The sequence below is a fragment of the Nerophis lumbriciformis genome, linkage group LG36 (assembly GCF_033978685.3).
Source record: "Nerophis lumbriciformis linkage group LG36, RoL_Nlum_v2.1, whole genome shotgun sequence".
Taxonomy (NCBI): domain Eukaryota; kingdom Metazoa; phylum Chordata; class Actinopteri; order Syngnathiformes; family Syngnathidae; genus Nerophis; species Nerophis lumbriciformis.
The window spans coordinates 216,298-236,863 of record NC_084583.2 but is presented as its reverse complement, the minus strand read 5'-3'; the positions used below and the strand labels follow the sequence as shown (position 1 = coordinate 236,863).

General features: G+C 41.4%; 1 protein-coding gene across 15 annotated transcripts in view; it reads left to right on the top strand.

The window, feature by feature from the left end:
- The window catches only part of dlg3 (discs, large homolog 3 (Drosophila)), a 399,427-nt gene that overhangs the window by 339,740 nt on the left and 39,121 nt on the right, over window positions 1–20,566 (top strand). For all 15 annotated transcript variants that reach the window (XM_061930678.1, XM_072912496.1, XM_072912493.1 and 12 more), the window contains 3 exons: window positions 6,182–6,296; window positions 19,625–19,801; window positions 19,875–19,950. In XM_061930678.1, coding sequence (XP_061786662.1) covers window positions 6,182–6,296; window positions 19,625–19,801; window positions 19,875–19,950 — 368 coding nt within the window. The remainder of the gene's footprint in view (window positions 1–6,181; window positions 6,297–19,624; window positions 19,802–19,874; window positions 19,951–20,566) is intronic.

Sequence of the window (20,566 nt, the reverse complement as noted above, 5' to 3'; positions counted from 1 at the left end):
TCCACAAATGCAAATAAATGTGATGGAAGTTTTTTATTACAAATTCACTGTTTTTATAAAAGTTGCAAGTAGAGATGTCCGATAATGGCTTTTTTGCCGATATCCAATATTCCGATATTGTCCAACTCTTAATTACCGATTCCGACATCAACCGATACCGATATATACAGTCGTGGAATTAACACATTATTATGCCTAATTTTGTTGTGATGCTCCGCTGGATGCATTAAACAATGTAACAAGGTTTTCCAAAATAAATCAACTCAAGTTATGGAAAAAAATGCCAACATGGCACTGCCATATTTATTATTGAAGTCACAAAGTGCATTATTTTTTTTTAACATGCCTCAAAACAGCAGCTTGGAATTTGGGACATGCTCTCCCTGAGAGAGCATGAGGAGGTTGAGGTGGGCGGGGTTGAAGTGGTGGGGTATGGGGTAGCGGGGGGTGTATATTGTAGCATCCCGGAAGAGTTAGTGCTGCAAGGGGTTCTGGGTATTTGTTGTTGTGTTACGGTGCAGATGTTCTCCTGAAATGTGTTTGTCATTCTTGTTTGGTGTGGGTTCACAGTGTGGCGCATAGATGTAACAGTGTTAAAGTTGTTTATACGGCCACCCTCAGTGTGACCTGTATGGCTGTTGACCAAATATGCCTTGCATTCACGTTTCATTCAATTGGCGCTCTGTGCTTCTCCCTACGTCCATGTATCACTCCATACAGCGGCGTTTTAGTCATACATTTTACTTTTTGAAACCGATACCGATAATTTCCGATATTACGTTTTAAAGCATTTATCGGCCGATAATATCGGACATCTCTAATTACAAGTAATGACGCTTATTTAGTGAAACCAAAATAACTGTAAAAATGCATCAATACACCAAGATTAAAAATGCATCAATAATCGATTTTGAATCAAATCGGAGCTCCTGAATCGTAATCAAAATCGTGGGTTGGCCAAAGATTCCCACCTCCAGCTGGAACTTGGGGGTTCTACTATTCTCCTAAAGACCGACAAAATAGTTAGCACATTCTTCTGTGTGACCGACACAGCTTTGTTTTTCCAGCCACATCTGAGGCTCTTGTTTGCGTTCTGGGGTGGTGGAGCTCGTTCCAGCAGCGCATGGCACGGTGGGCTAATTAGAACATTCTAAATGAGACGGCTCAGGTGCAGCCATTCATCACGGCCCTGTTCCCCAGATTTAAACTCCTATGACGCCTTCAAAGTCGTCTGTGGCCTTCTCACCGCTTTTCCTTTTTTCCTGCCATTGAACCGCCGTAAAGAGCCCATGTTGAGCTTAATGAATTTGTATAATGAATGACCTGATATGGGACATCGCTGCATGCTTAGCCAGATCTGTGTAAGGGTTCGGTCATCCTTTCTATTATGGGCCTGCTGCAATGCTAGCAGCCCATATTATTATTGCTCATACTTCAACTTTTATTATTATAGTTCCGTATGTTACTCTTCCGCTTAATACGTGACGAACCGGCCAACAAACCCCCACATATGTTATACCGTCAAAGGTCTCGTACGCGCCGATGGGGGTACCTTATTTTCCGCACTATAAGGCGCACCTTCAATGAATGGCCTATTTTAAAACTTTGTTCATATATAAGGCGCACCGCATTATAAGGCGCATAGAATAGACGCTACAGTAGAGGCTAGGGCAGGGGTCGGCAACCTTTACCAGTCAAAGAGCCATTTTGACCAGTTTCGCAAATTATAGAAAACAATGGGAGCCGCAAATTTATTTTGAAATTTTAAATGAATTAACACTGCATACAAAGTTTTTCTTTTTGCTTTGTGCTATGTATAAACTAGGGGTCTCAGTCACGCTGCCTACATCTTTATATGGAATTTGAAAGCTGGTGCGGCACGCGGATTTGAAATGAATGGCGCTTGTCAGCGTTATGCGTGCCGTGATGGTACAGCATATAGCACACACTACAACCAGCGTGCATGATCAGCCATACGTTGTATGGTGTTTCCGTTTGCTCACGTAGGTGACAGCAATGCATACTTGGTCAACAACCACACAGGTTACACTGACGGTGGTGGTATAAAAAAAACTATAACACTCTTACTAATAATGCGCCACACTGTGAACCCACACCAAACAAGAATGACAAACACATTTCGGGAGAACATCTGCACAGTAACACAACATAAACACAACAGGACAAATACCCAGAATCCCATGCAGCCCTAACTCTTCCGGGATACATTATACACCTCCGCTACCAAACCCCGCCCACCTCAACCGACGCACAGAGGGGGGGGTTGATGTGTGAGGGAGCAGGGTTGGGGTGGGGGCGGGGTTTGGTGGTAGCAGGGGTGTATAATGTAGCCCGGAAGAGTCAGGGCTGCATGGTATTCTGGGTGTTTGTTCTGTTGTGTTTATGTTGTGTTAAGGTGCAGATGTTCTCCCGAAATGTGTTTGTCATTCTTGTTTGGTTTTGGTTCAAAGTGTGGCGCATTATTAGTAAGAGTGTTAAAGTTGTTTTATATGACCACCGTCAGTGTAACCTGTGTGGCTGTTGACAAAGTATGCCTTAGTGTCACGTACGTGTGCAAGCAGAAGATGAATGTTGTATAACAAGTGTTGGGCTGGCACGCTGTTAATACAGATTGTAGAGAGCGCCAAATGTTGTACCATCATGGCACGCCCTTATTATAGCTGTAAGGGTGAAAATTGGTGAATATTAATCCCGGGAGTTTTCTGCGAGAGGCACTGAAATCCGGAAGTCTCACGGGAAAATTGGGGGGTTCAGCAAGTAAGCTGCTGAGCTGCATCAGAGTGATCAAAGAGCCGCATGCGGCTCCGGAGCCGCGGGTTGCCGACCCCTGGGCTAGGGTTACGTTATGCATCCATTAGATGGAGCTGCGCTAAAGGGAATGTCAACAAAACAAATAGTGATTGTACTGACTCTACTACTTAAAGTTAAAGTTAAAGTTAAAGTACCAATGATTGTCACACACACACTAGGTGTGGCGAAATTATTCTCTGCATTTGACCCATCACCCTTGATCACCCCCTGGGAGGGGAGGGGAGCAGTGGGCAGCAGCGGTGGCTGCGCCCGGGAATCATTTTGCTGCTCTCTGTTCAACAACTCACTGTTCGAGTTTGTCCTCCAACTGTAGCCATCTCGCTTTGTTCCCTCGGAAACTCTGTTTAGTCTTCTTTACTTGGCGCATGTCATCATGTTGCTTCCACCCCTTCCGCACCATTGATTCGTTAATGTTAAATTCTCTCGCTGCTGCTCTATTCCCGTGTTCTACTGCATGACTGATCGCCTTGAGTTTAAACTCTGCGTCGTAAGCGTGTCTTTTAATAAGAGCCATTTTTGGGTCTTTCCATAAAGTTTAGGTCTCGCAACTATGGTAAGCAGCCGCCGACTTCATTTTCCCCCGTAGAAGAAGAAGCGCAGGGGATAATGAAGTCGGTGGCTGCTTACCGTAGTTGCGAGACCTGTTGTGGCTCAATATTGGTCCATATATAAGGCGCACCGGATTATAAGGCGCACTGTCAGCTTTTGAGGAAATTGCAGATTTTTAGGTGCGCCTTATAGTGCGGAAAATACGGTACTTTAAATTGGGAACATTTCGAATTATCAAGGCAACGCTATTCACGAATAAATAAAAAAATGGGCCGATTTAATTGGTAAATACTCATTTAATGGACGATTGCTCTGAGACAAACCTCCTTGTAGCTCAGCCATACTTTCACGTAGCTCGGTGCTTAACGTCTCATTTTGTTCACACACTTGTCTACTTTAACCCTGGCTAAAAGGTTTTGATGTCCAATGTTTGGTTTTGGCTGGATGGTCATGTACGTGACGAGCCGGCGAACGAACCCCCACATATGTTATACTGTCAAAGGTCTTGTACGCGCCGATGGGGGTACTTTAAATTGGGAACATTTAAAAGTATCAAGGCAATGCTATTCACAAATAAATAAATAAATGGGCCAATTTCATTGGTACATACTATTTTAATGGACGATTGCTTTGAGACAAACGCCAAAAAGACAAGATTACCTCCTTGTAGCTCACCCATACTTTCACGTAGCTCGGTGCTTAACGTCTCATTTTGTTCACACACTTGTCTACTTTAACCCTGGCTAAAAAGTTTTGCCCTCCAATGTTTGGTTTTGGCTGTATGGTCATCTACGTGACGAACCGGCCAACGACTCCCACATATGTTATACCATCAAAGGTCTCGTACGCGCCGATGGGGGTACTTTAAATTGGGAACATTTCGAAGTATCAAGTCAACGCTATTCACGAATAAATAAAAAAATGGGCCAATTTAATTGGCACATGCTATTTTAATGGACGATTGCTCTGAGACAAACGCCAAAAAGACAGGATTGCCTTCTTGTAGCTCAGCCATACTTTCACGTAGCTCGGTGCTTAACATCTCATTTTGTTCACACACTTGTCTACTTTAACCCTGGCTAGAAGGTTTTGATGTCCAATGTTTGGTTTTGGCTGGATGGTCATCTATGTGACGAGCCGGCCAACGACCCCCACATATGTTATACCATCATAGGTCTCGTACGCGCCGATAGGGGTACTTTAAATTGGGAACATTTAGAAGTAACAAGGCAACGCTATTCACGAATAAATAAAAAAATGGGCCAATTTCATTGGTACATACTATTTTAATGGACGATTGCTTTGAGACAAACGTCAAAAAGACAAGATTACCTCCTTGTAGCTCACCCATACTTTCACGTAGCTCGGTGCTTAACGTCTCATTTTGTTCACACACTTGTCTACTTTAACCCTGGCTAAAAAGTTTTGCCCTCCAGTGTTTGGTTTTGGCTGTATGGTCATCTACGTGACGAGCCGGCCAACGAACCCCCACATATGTTATACCATCAAAGGTCTCGTACGCGCCGGTGGGGGTACTTTAAATTGGGAACATTTCCAAGTATCAAGTCAACGCTATTCACGAATAAATAAAAAAATGGGCCAATTTAATTGGTACATACTATTTTAATGGACGATTGCTCTGAGACAAACGCCAAAAAGACAGGATTACCTCCTTATAGCTCAGCCGTACTTTCACGTAGCTTGGTGCTTAACATCTCATTTTGTTCACACACTTGTCTACTTTAACCCTGGCTAAAAGGTTTTGACGTCCAATGTTTGGTTTTGGCGGGATGGTCATCGGAAGGAGGCGATGGCGTCCACTCTAATTTACTAGAGCGTGGAAGCCCCGAAAATCTGCTTTTGTTTGGTGACAACCTGTCCTCACGGCCGCATCTTTTATCCCACTGTCATATTGCCGATACGCTAACATTAGCATGCTAACTTTTTGAGCTAGTTTTGCAACTGTTTACACCAGAGTCTTATAACTTGGTATGTGACGTTTGTTAACTGTTAGCATGCAAACGATAGCATGTTAAGTTTTTCATTTAATTTGACATGTTTTTCTGTATTTAAAAGTTAAAGTACCAATGATTGTCACACACACACACACTAGGTGTGGTGAAATTTGCCATCTGGGAGTTGAGGGGGGCAGTGGGTAGCAGCGGTAGCCGTGCCCGGGATTCATTTTTGGTGATTTAACACCCAATTCCAATCCTTGATGCAGAGTACCAAGCAGGGAGGTAATGGGTCCCATTTTTATAGTCTTTGGTATGACTCGGCCGGGGTTTGAACTCAACGACCTCCCGATCTCAAGGCGTAGACACTAACCACTAGGCCACCTTTGAGTCATATAACTTGGTATATGAAACATGTTGTCATGCTAACGTTTGCACACATGCTAAATGTTAGCATTTTAATGTAAGCATGCTAACGTTTTAGGCTCGCTCATTTTGTACAGTAACACCCAAAAGTCTCAGATTCAGACACTCGGCACCATCTTAAAAGTACGGCAGCCTCCGACGACCCCTGGCCAGAGGTCCAGGGCACAGATTTCCGCGGGAATTTTCTATTTCTCCCTGTGATCATACTGACATATTTTTCATTGCAATCATTGATAAAGAAGACTTACTCCTCTTTTCTGCACCGCTCTGTTTTTTTTTTTCAAAAAGGTATTGCAATTTAGCATATTTTGACTTGGAATTATGTGATTACCAACCCCAGGAAAATGTTCGAGGACCTTTTTTTTTTTTTTTTTTTGGAAGAGTTTTCCCACAACATGCGTGTTTTGTGTTTGTTTCAGAGTATAGTCGCTTTGAGTCCAAGATCCACGACCTGAGGGAGCAGATGATGAACAGCAGCATGAGCTCGGGGTCCGGCTCCCTGCGCACCAGTGAGAAACGCTCCCTCTATGTCAGGTAACATACCTGCACTCACAACCTCCATCCGTCAATATACTGCACAAAAAAACACCCTTGCGTACATGAACCTCTTTTGACCGGTGGTGGGATAAAGCCCAGCTGTCAAAAGCAGACACACTGTTGCCTAGCGAAGATTAAATGCTGAAAACTCTGAGTTCACGCCAGGCTACTCATACAATAAACTACTAGTGCAAACACTGAATTGTGACTGGTCTGTGGTGCCATACAAATATTTTCCATTCATGCTGAAACAGTGGCAGTGAAAGGGTCTCGAGTGTGCACGCTTTACATTCTTGACTACAACTGTGGCTGAAAGTCACATTGCACCACAATCCCACCCACCGCCATATAAGAATAACGGCGGCTGAGCGGTTGCATGTTATGAGAACAACACCTCTCCAGTGAGGACATTCCACAAGAGTGTGCTGGAAGGCCAGTCCAAGCTTGTGTCAGGCACTTCCACACTGCATGCATGAGGACTTGAGGCCACACACCAATCAAGGCAGCAGCTTTTTCAAAAGGACGTATGTCCATGTACAAAACCCAAAACCAGTGAAGTCGGCACGTTGTGTAATTCGTAAATAAAAACCGAATACGATGATTTGCCTACAACAATCAAGATGGTTCTTTTCCTCCTTGTTCCAGAGGACACGACGTACACGGTTTCCAAAAACAATTTGAAATGTGGACTAGTCGGACCACAGAACACTTGTACACTTTGCATCAGTCCATCTTAGATGAGATCAAACCCAGCGAAGTGTTTCTGGGTGTTGTTGATAAATGGCTTACACTTTGCATAGTAGAGTTTTAACTTGCACTTACAGATGTAGCGACCAACTGTAGACTTTAGACTTCCTTTTTATTGTCATTCAAATTTGAAATTTACAGTACAGATAAGAACAAAATGTTGTTGCATTAGCTCATGGTAGTGCAGGATAAAAAAGCAATAAGGTGCAGATATAAATACCGTATTTTTCGGATTATAAGTCGCAGTTTTTTTCCATAGTTTGGCCGGGGGTGCGATTTATACTCTGGAGCGATTTATGTGTGAAATTATTTACACATTACCGGAAAATATCAAATAATATTATCTCATTCACGTAAGAGACTAGGCGTATATCAGCAATCGTCTTTCAAATGTCTATTCTTGGTGTTGGATTTTATCAAATACATTTCCCCCAAAATGCGACTTATACTTTAGTGCGACTTACATATGTTTTTTTCCTTCTTTATTATGCATTTCCAACCGGTGCGATTTATACTCCGGAGCGATTTATAATCCGAAAAATATGGTATGTCCATGTACAAAACCCAAAACCAGTGAAGTCGGCACGTTGTGTAATTCGTAAATAAAAACAGAATACAATGATTTGCCTATAACAATCCAGATGGTTCTTTTCCTCTTTGTTCCGGAGGACACGACGTACACGGTTTCCAAAAACAATTTGAAATGTGGACTAGTCGAACCACAGAACACTTGTACACTTTGCATCAGTTCATCTTAGATGAGATCAAACCCAGCGAAGTGTTTCTGGGTGTTGTTGATAAATGGCTTTCACTTTGCATAGTAGAGTTTTAACTTGCACTTACAGATGTAGCGACCAACTTTAGACTTCCTTTTTATTGTCATTCAAATTTGAAATTTACAGTACAGATAAGAACAAAATGTTGTTGCATTAGCTCATGGTAGTGCAGGATAAAAAAGCAATAAGGTGCAGATATAAATACCGTATTTTTCGGATTATAAATCGCAGTTTTTTCCATAGTTTGGCCGGGGGTGCGATTTATACTCTGGAGCGATTTATGTGTGAAATTATTTACACATTACCGTAAAATATCAAATAATATTATCTCATTCACGTAAGAGACTAGGCGTATATCAGCAATCGTCTTTCAAATGTCTATTCTTGGTGTTGGATTTTATCAAATACATTTCCCCCAAAAAATGTGACTTATACTCTAGTGCGACTTATGTTTTTTTTCCTTCTTTATTATGCATTTTCGGCCGGTGCGACTTGCAGTGTACTCCGGAGCGATTTATAATCCGAAAAAATGCGGTAAATAGATTACTGTACAGATAAATATATTGCACTTTTGCATATGCATCCACGTTTATGGATGTATGTTATATTGTCTTTATATTCCAGCGAGTTAATCCATTTTTGGGGGGAATTGAGGGCATTACTTTATTGCGTTCAAGAGTCTTACGGCCTGAGGGAAGAAGCTGTTACAGAACCTGGAGGTTCTGCTACGGAGGCTGCGGAAGCTCTTTCTAGAGTCCAGCAATGAAAACAGTCTGTAGTTACTGACAGCAGTTTTCTGAAGTGTTCCTAAGCCCATGTGATGATATCCTTTACACACTGATGTCACTTTTTGATGCTGTAATGCCTAAGGGATCAAAGGTCTGTAATATCATCGCTTATATGTGATTTCTCCAGATTCTCTGAACATTTTGATGATATTACAGACCGTATATGGTAAAATCCCTAAATTCCTTGCAATAGCTGGTTGATAAATGTTTTTCTTAAACTGTTGGACAATTTGTTTAGGCATTTGTTGACAAAGTGGTGACCCTCGCCCCATCCTTGTTTGTGAATGACTGAGCATTTCATGGAAGCTGCTTTTATACCCAATCATGGCACCCACCTGTTCCCAATTAGCCTGTTCACCTGTGGGATGTTCCAAATAAGTGTTTGATGAGGATTCCTCAACTTTTTCAGTTTTTTATGCCACTTGTGCCAGCTTTTTTGAAACATGTTGCAGGCATCAAATTCCAAATGAGCTAATATTTGCAAAAAATAACAACGTTTTCCAGTTGGAATGTTAAGTATCTTGTCTTTGCAGTCTAATAAATTGAATATAAGTTGAAAAGGATTTGCAAATCATTGTATTCTGTTTTTATTTACCATTTACTAGGGGTGTAACGGTACGTGTATTTGTATTGAACCGTTTCGGTACGGGGGTTCCGGTTCAGAGGTGTACCGAACGAGTTTCCACACGAACATATGAAGTAGCCGCCTAAGCTAAAGTTTTAACAAGCTGCTCTGCTTTCTGCCTCTGTCTCCTACACAGCACCCAGCATTGTTCCACCCACACAACCATCTGATTGGTTACAACCTTAGCAGTAACAGCCAATCAGCAGTGCGCATTCAGAGCACATGTAGTCAGTGCTTCTGCGGTGGGGTTAGCAGATAGGTGTTTAGCAGGTGAGCATCAGGCAGCAAACTCTCCCCAAATTAAAATAAACACCTGCCATTCAACTACCAGTAACATCACTATGAGCCCGTTGGCGTTCTAGAAACAAACTGCAGCTCAGCTCGCTCGCAGTCCTGGCTTGAGGTGAAGGCTAAGCTTTTAGCGTAACGTTAGCTCATTTTGCTGTGTGTGTGTGTGTGTGCGTGTGCGTGTGCGTGCGTGCGTGTGTGTGTGTGTGTGTGTGTGTGTGTGTGTGTGTGTAATCAGTAATGTAGCAGCCTAGTTTTGAATGGCAGGCTCCCTGCTATCACATGTTGATAAAAACATAACATTTACATAATAAAAATCAACTACAGGCTTACCAAATGCTGTAATAAATTAAGCATGATGAGTTGACTTGAAACTGTTTAATGTTGCACTTTTTATATGTAGAAGAAAAGTTGTCATTTTATTTATCCTGAGCAACATCTTGAGGCAGTTTAATGTTTATTAACGTGGGCAGAATTATTATAGTGTTCCCAATGTTAAAAGGATAAAGCCATTGTTTACAAATTTGGTAAATAAATAACCAAAACATTTATATTTTGTTTTCTTACCGTACCGATGAACCGAACCGTGACCTCTAAACCGAGGTACGTACCGAACCGAAATATTTGTGTACCGTTACACCCCTACAATTTACACAACGTGACAACTTCACTGGTTTTGGGTTTTGTACATTTTATGGCTGTATGAAGCTTCACCGTGTTGGCAAAATATTTTAGGACCTATTTGTGTTGTTCCCTCTATGAACAGCACCTAGACTGATCAAAGTCAACCCAGCATTTTCCCGGCATCTGAGGTACTATTGAGCCTGATAGACGCGAGTAGAGGTCGGGGAAATAATCGATTTTTAGATACATCGCAATTCAGACGTGGACGATTAAAAAATAAATTAGTAAATGTTAATAATCAGTCGATTTATTCATTGTAAATAAACTAATGCAGAGTGATCCGACCACCTCCTTTATTATGGGGCACTTATGGTCCAGTTTTACACACATTTCCATGAATTGAACAAATGTGACTGGAATTTCTTTCTACAACTGCACTGTTTTTAAAAGTTGCAAGTGATAAACACTCAGTAAAACGAAAAGAAATGTAAAACTGCATCAATATACATAAATGAACATGAAGTTAATTTATTTGCACAGGTCCAGATTCAGGTCTTGGTAGTCATACCTAGGCATAGCAACCACAAATTAACACAAACTTATGTGATCTCTTGTTTTTTCTATACCGTATTTTCCGCACTATAAGCCGCCCCGAGTTATTAGCCGCACCTTCAATGAATGGCATATTTCAAAACTTTGTTCACCTATAAGCCGCCCCGGGTTATAAGCCGCGCCTACGCTGCGCTAAAGGGAATGTCAAAAAAAACAGTCAGATAGGTCAGTCAAACTTTAATAATATTTTACAAACCAGCGTTCTAACAACTCTGTTCACCCCCAAAATGTAATGTGCAAATGTGCAATCACAAAAATAGTAACACTCAAAATAGTGCAGAGCAATAGCAACATCAATAACTCAACGTTGCTCGAACGTTAATGTCACACAACACACAATATAAACATTTAAAGCCCACTTTCTGAAGTTATTCCTCATCCATAAATCCCTCGAATTCTTCTTCAGTGTCTGAATTAAAAAGTTGGGCGAAAACGGCATCCAAAATGGCCGGCTCCATCTCGTCGAAGTCATCAGAGTCAATGTTGCTGTTGTTGTCCAGCAGTTCCGTGAATCCTGCCTTCCGGAAAGCTCGGACCACAGTTGAGACCGTTATATCCGCCCAGGCATTTACAATCCATTGGCAGATGTTGGCGTATGTCGTCCGGCGCTGTCTCCCTGTCTTAGTGGCGCAGGTCATCTTGTTGCGTCCTCTACCTACGCACCATTGATTCATTTATGTTCAATTCTTTCGCTGCTGCTCTACTTCCGTGTTCTACTGCGTGACTTATTGCCTTGAGTTTGAATTCTGCGTTGTACGCGTGTCCTCTTCTATGGGGGCGGGTGCTTACCTTGGCGGTTGCTTACCGTAGAAGAAGAAGCGCTTCCTCTTCTACAGGGAAAAAAAGATGGCGGCTGTTTACCGTAGTTGCGAGACCTAAACTTTATGAAAATGAATATTAATATTAATCCATATATAAGGCGCACCGGGTTATAAGCCGCACTGTCAGCTTTTGAGAAAATGTGTGGTTTTTAGGTGCGGCTTATAGTGCGGAAAATACGGTATTTAGTTCAGCTGTCAAACACTACTAATATGGTTGACAAACTTGACTGCATCACAGAAAGTTTCTTCAACAAGGCGAATGTTCAAACATTTTACAAAGTGATCGCTGCAGACACAAGCGGGTCCGATTGTAAAGATGCATCAATGATCGATTTTTAATCGAATCGTAGCTCTTGAATTGTAATCGTGATCGAATCGTCAGGTGGCCAAAGATTCCCACTTCTAGAAGCGAGACAGCCCCTGTGTGAAAGTGTGGCGACACATGAAATTCATGTTGCTGATGTGGGTTTTTGAAAAGTATGATTGTTGAATGCCATGTTGTTGTGGAAATACAGTAAGATACAATATTTGACTTTGCTGGTTTATGTCTGAAAGGGGCTAATTTTGCTTTATAGCCAACATTTTATTCTGAACACCAACAAGTTAAAGCAGCCAAGCAGTCATTTGACTTTAATTGCTTCTGCATGTGGTCTATCAACTATCTCACATACATCCACAAAACTGTCTGAATCATTTTGTTGCCATTTTTAGGGTGTTGGTTTACAACCAAGGATTTTTTTCCGGTGCTATCAATACCTTTTAATGAAAGCTGTAAGCTGTTTTCCGAATCAAACACAATGGTATACCATGTAAACCACCAGAGCTACATTGGTTTTAGCTAAAAGCTTGCAACATGTGTAAATACAACAGTTGCAGTTCTAAGCTCTCACAAGCACTGTTGACGGACAGTGGCACTTGTTCTACGGGGGAGGCTCATGAAAGCCGTGAGTCACACTGAAGTCAAGGTGGTCAAGGTTAAAGCCTTGGGTGACGCAACTCTACTACGGCCAAGTTATTGGATGCAGTTCACTAAAGCAAGAGTCAATCGATACTTGACAAGCTTGATTTTTTTTTCCGTAGTGAAACTGTAGGTCCAGTCGCACTCATACTGTATATACAGACCCGTGTGAGAGGCAAGTAGAGCCTAGCCTGCTCCTGTGCGAGTGACTAAGACCGCAGTAATGCTGTAAAAGCTGTCTAGTTATCCAGCTGATGCATGTCCTCCAAGCCCAGCTTCAGGAATGCGGAGGCGTTAAGCCTGCAAGGTGAGCTTTAAAATGGGCGAAACAAAACAAAAGTGCACGAGCACTGCGGCGCGGAACACGGGCAGAGACGGTGAGTCGGTTAATCACTCATCAGCCTTATTTACACAACAGCGGCAGGCTTGGCGAAACCCAGATGGTTTGGTTTTTCATCAAATCTATAAAGAGCAACAAAAAAGTTGTCGACGTCCTAGGGGTAGCCTTCTCGGTCACTTTGAGTCGAAACCTGTAAAGCAGGTATGTATACTGCCGAGTTGACGATGGTGACACGTTTAGACTGACAACAAAGATTGTGTATTTTAGTGGAACGCTGGCGTCACAAAGCCGAAGGACGTGCTAATACAAAGAGTGCAATGGCATTGTTTGGTATGCATGCTTTCCGGACAGGTTCTGACACTTTTTTTTTTCGCCCGGTGAAGCCGGAAACTTGACAGTTGTCGTGGTTTGGATGGAATTTAATTTTTGTGTGAGTGGCAACAGTGTGTTTTTTTTAACTGTTTATTGCGGTTGGCCATTCGTTACTGGAGATTTACGCTTTGTTGCCACAGGCTACATTTTGCCTTGTAATCATATTTACTGATTACGCAAGGACAAAAAGTTGGAGTTAGAACCAGCACTGGCTCTGATGTAGTCTTTTAGTAGTACCGTAGTCCAAAAAAATTTGGACAGTTTTTTTGTTTGTTTTTTCGAATTCAGTGTTTTCCCCCAGAAAATTTGTTAGCTAAGGTGGTGTCTCTCCAGGGGGAGGGGGAGTCTCCCGGGACAGGGGTGGGTGGGTGTAAGGAACAGTGTAACTAGGCCTGTCGCCATCACGTCTCCACTAGGGATGTCCCGATCCAGGTTTTTGCACTTCCGATCCGATACCGATATTGTTTTTGCGCTTCCGATCCGATACCGATACTGACTGAAACTCGATACTGACCGATACTGGCCTATCCGAACATGTATTAAAGTTTAAAGTTATTTAGCCTACTTAGTTGTCAGAATCATGTTGAAAAGGGTTTTAGTACTCTTGATAACAACTAGCCAGCTGAATTAGGGGAGTTTGAATGGCCCTCAACATCGTCGGGAAACAATGTGTGTCAAAAAAAACACTTCATTGAGGTATTTTAATTATGACAGAAAAAAATATTTAATGCAACTGCAGTTTTACTTAACTCAATATTATTTATTACAAGAAACTACTCAAAGCATTTTTAATAGAACCCTATTTAAATACATCTAAAACAGCTGAACTTTAATATATGCTTGCCATCTTGCTATCTTGACTTCTGATTCCAAAGTATTTTTGTCCCACTTTCAACATTGTTGAAAGTGGTCATCTTAAAATATTGGAGGCACATCATGTCTTTACACCTGGAGGGGTCCACAACTTAAGCATTAGTCCGTACAAGACAAAGTTGGACTTATTCGTGCATCGCTATGTAATATATTTGATTGGCATAAAGAGTGCCGTGCTGCTGTGATCGTGACGCTAATGCAAAGGATATGTTTGTTTGCAGTTGATTTCCTGCTACAAATATTAGTCTCATCTACTGTTTTTATGCTGTGAAGTTCATATTTTGTCTCATTATTTAGCTGTAGATGTCCCTGTTGTTCAGCAATGTTTGTTAGTGATATCAGTATATGCTGCGGAGCCTATGAGGCATTTTTTCATCTCCTTTATTAATACTATCAAGGATATTTTCTTGATGCAAACAAATAGCATGCGATCATGTAATCTGTATCGTGGTCATCCGTGTCGAATAAAGCGCTTGGCAACAACTACGTTTTTAGTTTCTGTTATGATAATCGGGAAAAAAAATACGACGAATCGGTCCAACAATCACAATATTTATTACTAAGACTTAACATGACGTTAGTTTATTTGCACAAGCGGGTCGTCACAGTTATATTTAGACATAGCAACCATAAAAGAACACCAACTAATATTTGTATGTTTACTTTTGCGATCAAACACTACTAGTATAGTAGAGAATAAACTTGATTGCATCACAGAAACTTTCTCAAACAAATCAACTCAGTGGTTAGTGTCCGCCCTGAGATCGGTAGGTTGTGAGTTCAAACCCTGGCCGAGTCATACCAAAGACTATAAAAATGGAACCCATTACCTCCCTGCTTGGCACTCAGCATCAAGGGTTGGAATTGGGGGTTAAATCACCAAAAATGATTCCCGGGCGCGGCCACCGCTGCTGTCCACTGCTCCCCTCACCTCCCAGGGGGTTGATCAAGGGTGATGGGTCAAATGCAGAGAATAATTTTGCCACACCTAGTGTGTGTGTGACAATCATTGGTACTTTAACTTTAACTTAAGTGTTCAAACATTTTACAAAGTGATCGCTACAGACACAAGCGGTCCGATTTGTATTTCACAAGACAATGAAAGTGATATTTTTAAGAGCCACTTTTGTTTGTTCCCTGACTTTATTATCTTTGTGAACCGCCTATTTCGGGACTCTATTGTGCTCTTTCCAATCTCTATTTAACACGCAAGAACAGAACCGCAATACAACATTTTCTGCTCAAACTCTACTCACTCACTTTTAATGCTACACTCAAGCTGCTTGACCATCGAAGAATAAAAACGGATATGACGTCATATGCAACCCACTTATACAGCAATAAGTTTAGAAGTAGGGCTGAAATTATTCATCAATGAATTTGATTAGGAGGAAAAAAAGCAGGTTTTTTTTGGTTTGGTTTGTTTAATTTATATTTTTGCCATTAAAAACCAAGTACTAACAAGGGGGAAACGGTGCAAAAGACCCAATTTTGTGATAATTTCAAACTGAAAAAGACAATTTGGTGAAATGTTTGCAGTGTCAAACGACGCTGGCATTTTACAATAGTACTACATGGATGATGCAGCAAGTCACTAGAAATGGTACAGAGCTAACAGCCAGATACAAGTAAAAAGTCTGAGCCCAGAACATGCAACAGTGACTCCTCTTACAAACAAACTCATTCACTGTTGTTCTAATTCTTAATGTTCTAAGTAGAGATGTCCGATAATGTTTTTTTTGCCGATATCCGATATTCCGATATGGTCCATCTCTTAATTACCGATTCCGATATCAACCGATACCGATATATACAGTGGTGGAATTAACACATTATTATGCCTAATTTGGTTGTGATGCCCCGCTGGATGCATTAAACAATGTAACAAGGTTTTCCAAAATAAATCAACTCAAGTTATGGGGAAAAAAAATGCCAACATGGCACTGCCATATTTATTATTCAAGTTACAAAGTGCATTATTTTTTTTAACATGCCTCAAAACAGCAGCTTGGAATTTGGGACATGCTCTCCCTCAGAGAGCATGAGGAGGTTGAGGTGGGCGGGTTTGGGGGGGGGGCAGGGTTGAGGTGGGGGGGGGGGGTGTGTGGGGTAGGGAGTAGCGGGGGGTGTATATTGTAGCGTCCCGGAAGAGTTAGTGCTGCAAGGGGTTCTGGGTATTTGTTCTGTTGTGTTTATACTGTGTTACGGTGCGGATGTTCTCCCGAAATGTGTTTTTAATTTCTGTTTGGTGTGGGTTCACAGTGTGGCGCATATTTGTAACAGTGTTTAAGTTGTTTATACGGCCACCCTCAGTGTGACCTGTATGGCTGTTGACCAAGTATGAATTGTATTCACTTGTGTGTCTGTGAAAAGCCGTAGATATTATGTGATTGGTCCGGCACGCAAAGGTAGTGCCTTTAAGGTTTATTGGCGCTCTGTACTTCTCCCTACGTCCGTGTACCACTCCGTACAGCAGTGTTTTAAAAAGTCATAAATTTTACTTTTTTGAAACAGATACCGATAATTTCCGATATTACATTTTAAAGCATTTATCGGCCGATAATATCGGCAGTCCGATATTATCAGATATCTCTAGTTCTAAGCATTGTTGGTATGCTGAAACTCATATGTACACAGCGCAAGATGCAGCTTTTGGCATTGGCTTTATTTCATGTTGTATGTCTATTTTGAAATGGCGTATCTGAACGTGCTCTAATGCAGTGGTCCCCAACCTTTTTTTGCACCACGGACCGGTTTAAAGTTGGCATTATTTTCAGTTCATTCCACTTGTGACAGATAAATACAGCAAAAATAAGTGCATGAAAACTACAACTATCACGCTGAATTAGTGGGAGCTCTGGGCTTGTTTTGGATAGAAGTCAGCCTTTATTTACATGATATGTGCATTAATGTGCATTGTATCATGTCACAAAGTTATAACAAATGTCAACTTCCTATGAGGAGTTTACTGCACATCTATTGGTGTGTCTAGTGGGACAGGCCAAAGTTAAGTCGGAGAAAATGCAGTCCTTTATGAATGATTTAATGTTTCTCTGCGGCCCGGTAGCAAATGCGTTGGGGACCACTGCTCTAATGCATTATCATACTTTATTAGCGAGCTTTTCTGTTTAGTCTGGTTCTTATTTCTTACTTGTGTTATACTTACTTTTTAGTTGCTTATTTTTTATATATGTTTATGATGATGCTCTCATGTTAAATGTAATGTCATTTATAAGGAAAAGGGATAGAGGTCATCAAAAAAATCTTTATTTCAACTATTTTCCCTAAAATACAATTAGGCTGTAAGTGTGTTTTGTCCGATTAATTGATTAATCGAACTAATTACTCAGATTCTTAAATAAATGATTGTTAGTTTCAGCCCTATTCAGAAGTCCTAAAACACATGTGGCAAACTCAAGGCCTGGGGGCCAAATCTGGCCCGCCCCATTATTCTTTGTGGCCCGCGATTGCCTAGAATTAACTTTATTTCATCTTTGTTGATTAATGTATCTAAATTTTGAAAGAAAGGAGGGCTGGGCGATATGGCCTTTTATTAATATCTCGATATTTTTAAGCCATGTTGCGATACACCATATATATCTCCATATTTTGCCTTAGCCTTGAATGAACACTTGATGCATATAATCACAGCAGTATGATGATTCTATGTGTCTACATTAAAACATTCTTCTTCATACTGCATTAATATATGCTCATTTTAAACTTTCATGCAGAGAGGGAAATCACAACTAAGTCAATTTAGCAAAAGTGTATTTATTAAGCAGTGGCACAAACATTCATGTCATTTCAAAACAGAAAGTGCAAGATTGTCAGAGACATTTTAAAACAGGCTATGAGTGCATTTTTGTGCATGATGTCACTAAGATGACATATCAAAACAACACTAAATTAAAGTGCACATTTTGTACAGAACGCCACTACAATAGTTTAAAACAAATAAAGTGCACTTTTGTGCATGATGTCACACAAGATATTTCAATAAGTGTCAAATAAAAATGAGCTGCATAATAGGAAATCAAATAGTGTACGTCCTTCGCTATGTGGTAGGTTCCTGCGGACGTTATCTCTTTCTGTTGTTGACTATTTTTGTCATACGGTGTTGATGTGGAAATGGTTGCTTGGGCATTTTGTGGGTGTGGCACCGGACGGAGATGTTGACATGCGGAGTTTCAAGCACTCTTCATTCTCTAGCAGATGACTTTTCAAATGATGCTACACATTAGCAGTAATGCTACTTTTTGCCGCATACTTGATATATTATGGTTGTCTGTTCAACATCTTCCTGCTTGAAGCCAAACCACCACCACCAGACGATGGACCCCCTGCTGTTTTTCTTGGAAATTAATTCTTCTTCCTTCATTTGTTACCAGATTCGCACCTTTTTTCTCTCGTATTACCACTCGCACCGCAGCTAACTTTACCCATGTCGCTACCTCTCTGCTCGGCGAGGGCGTATGACGTTGCGACAGTATGTGTCGTATGTAGTACCAACCTCGTCATGTCTGTTGTGTCCTGAGCAAGACACTTCACCCTTGCTCCTGATGGGTGCTGGTTAGCGCCTTGCATGGCAGCTCCCTCCATCAGTGTGTGAATGTGTGTGTGAATGGGTAAATGTGGAAGTAGTGTCAAAGCGCTTTGAGTACCTTGAAGGTAGAAAAGCGCTATACAAGTACAACAACCCATGTAAGAAGGTGCGCTTGTTTTATGTCTCTGTGAGAAGGAGAGACAATAGAGTGAGAAGAGCCTGTAGTGTAATGCCCGCAGCTGAAAGCAACTGCGTGAGAACGTATACTCCAATATCACGGTAGTCATTTTCTATATCGCACAGAGACAAACCCGCGATATATCGAGTATATTCCATATATCGCCCAGCCCTACACGAAGGCATGCAAATGCAGCTCTTAACTCAATATTATTGGATGCAACAAGCTACAGTAGGAAAGGGATTTATACGGCCACATTCCCGTGTGGAGGAGGAGGGGTTAATCATTTTGCAATGCAGTCTGCTGAAAATAAGGGAAAGCTCCACTCTACATAGCAACTGACGCTGTGGTCAAAGTTGGAATAGAGGCTAAAGTAGATTCATCAGGTAACCCAAATAGTGCCTTCTCAATCCCGTCCTTACTGTATTTCTTGCCTTTGTGTCATTCAAAGCCTTTTTCTAATGAATTCTACACTAGCTGACATTGTCACTTGGACTTTTGATTCCAAAACAGCTTTTCTATTAGTTTGTTGGTAAACAATGATAATAATTAAAATATATATATATATTATGAAGAAGCAGCCCTCTAAGGGCTTTGGTATCTGCGATGTGACCCAACATGAAAATGAGTTTGACGCCCTTGTCCTAAAAGAAGCATTGAGCAAAAGTCCTCCTGAGTGCAAATTGCTAAGTACATAGGAGAGTGTGTGTACGTTTTGCACTTCAGAATACACGATGACAGCACCCATTGGTAAAGGTCAGCCTCTTGTCGTCACAGAGCGTTGTTCGACTACGACCGGACGAGGGACAGCTGCCTACCCAGCCAAGGGCTAAGCTTCTCCTATGGCGACATCCTCCATGTCATAAATGCGTCCGACGACGAGTGGTGGCAGGCGAGGCTGGTGACGCCTCATGGCGAGAGCGAGCAGATTGGGGTCATTCCAAGCAAGAAAAGGTAACATTTTCTCCCTTTTTTTTTTGCACCCTACAAAAATAAAATGTTTAAAATGTTCATGTACACTTTACAGGGTGGAGAAAAAAGAGCGGGCCAGGTTAAAAACGGTCAAGTTCCACGCCCGGACAGGCATGATTGAGTCAAATAGGGTAAGTGAGTGTTCGAGGGCCTGCTGCTACCACCCAGGAGGTAGCCTTCTTCCTCCCACATCAGCGTGGGAACACCACCACAAGGCCTACACAAAGAGTGATCATGTTACCATATGGATTACACACATGCACCCACTGGCTGGACTTACACTGCAAGGTTCAAGTCATACAATTCTGACGAAATGGATCAGATCTAAACTGTCAATTGTGGCCTGTAGTATCTACCCTAAAAAAACGCCCATAGCAAATAAACCACAAGAGCATTAAATACTGTGCTACCCAAACATGGTAACTTTGCTGCAGCCGTAATGTTGGAAGTATGATATAAACAGCCGGGATTTATCTTGTATGATGCAGTACAATATATGTGTGTGAATATTAGGGGTGTAACGGTACACAAAAATTTCGGTTTGGTACGTACCGTATTTTTCGGAGTATAAGTCGCACCGGCCGAAAATGCATAATAAAGAAGGAAAAAAACACAAGTCGCACTGGAGTATAAGTCGCATTTTTTGGGGAAATTTATTTGATAAAAGCCAACACCAAGAATAGACATTTGAAAGGCAATTTAAAATAAATAAAGAATAGTGAACAACAGGCTGAATAAGTGTACGTT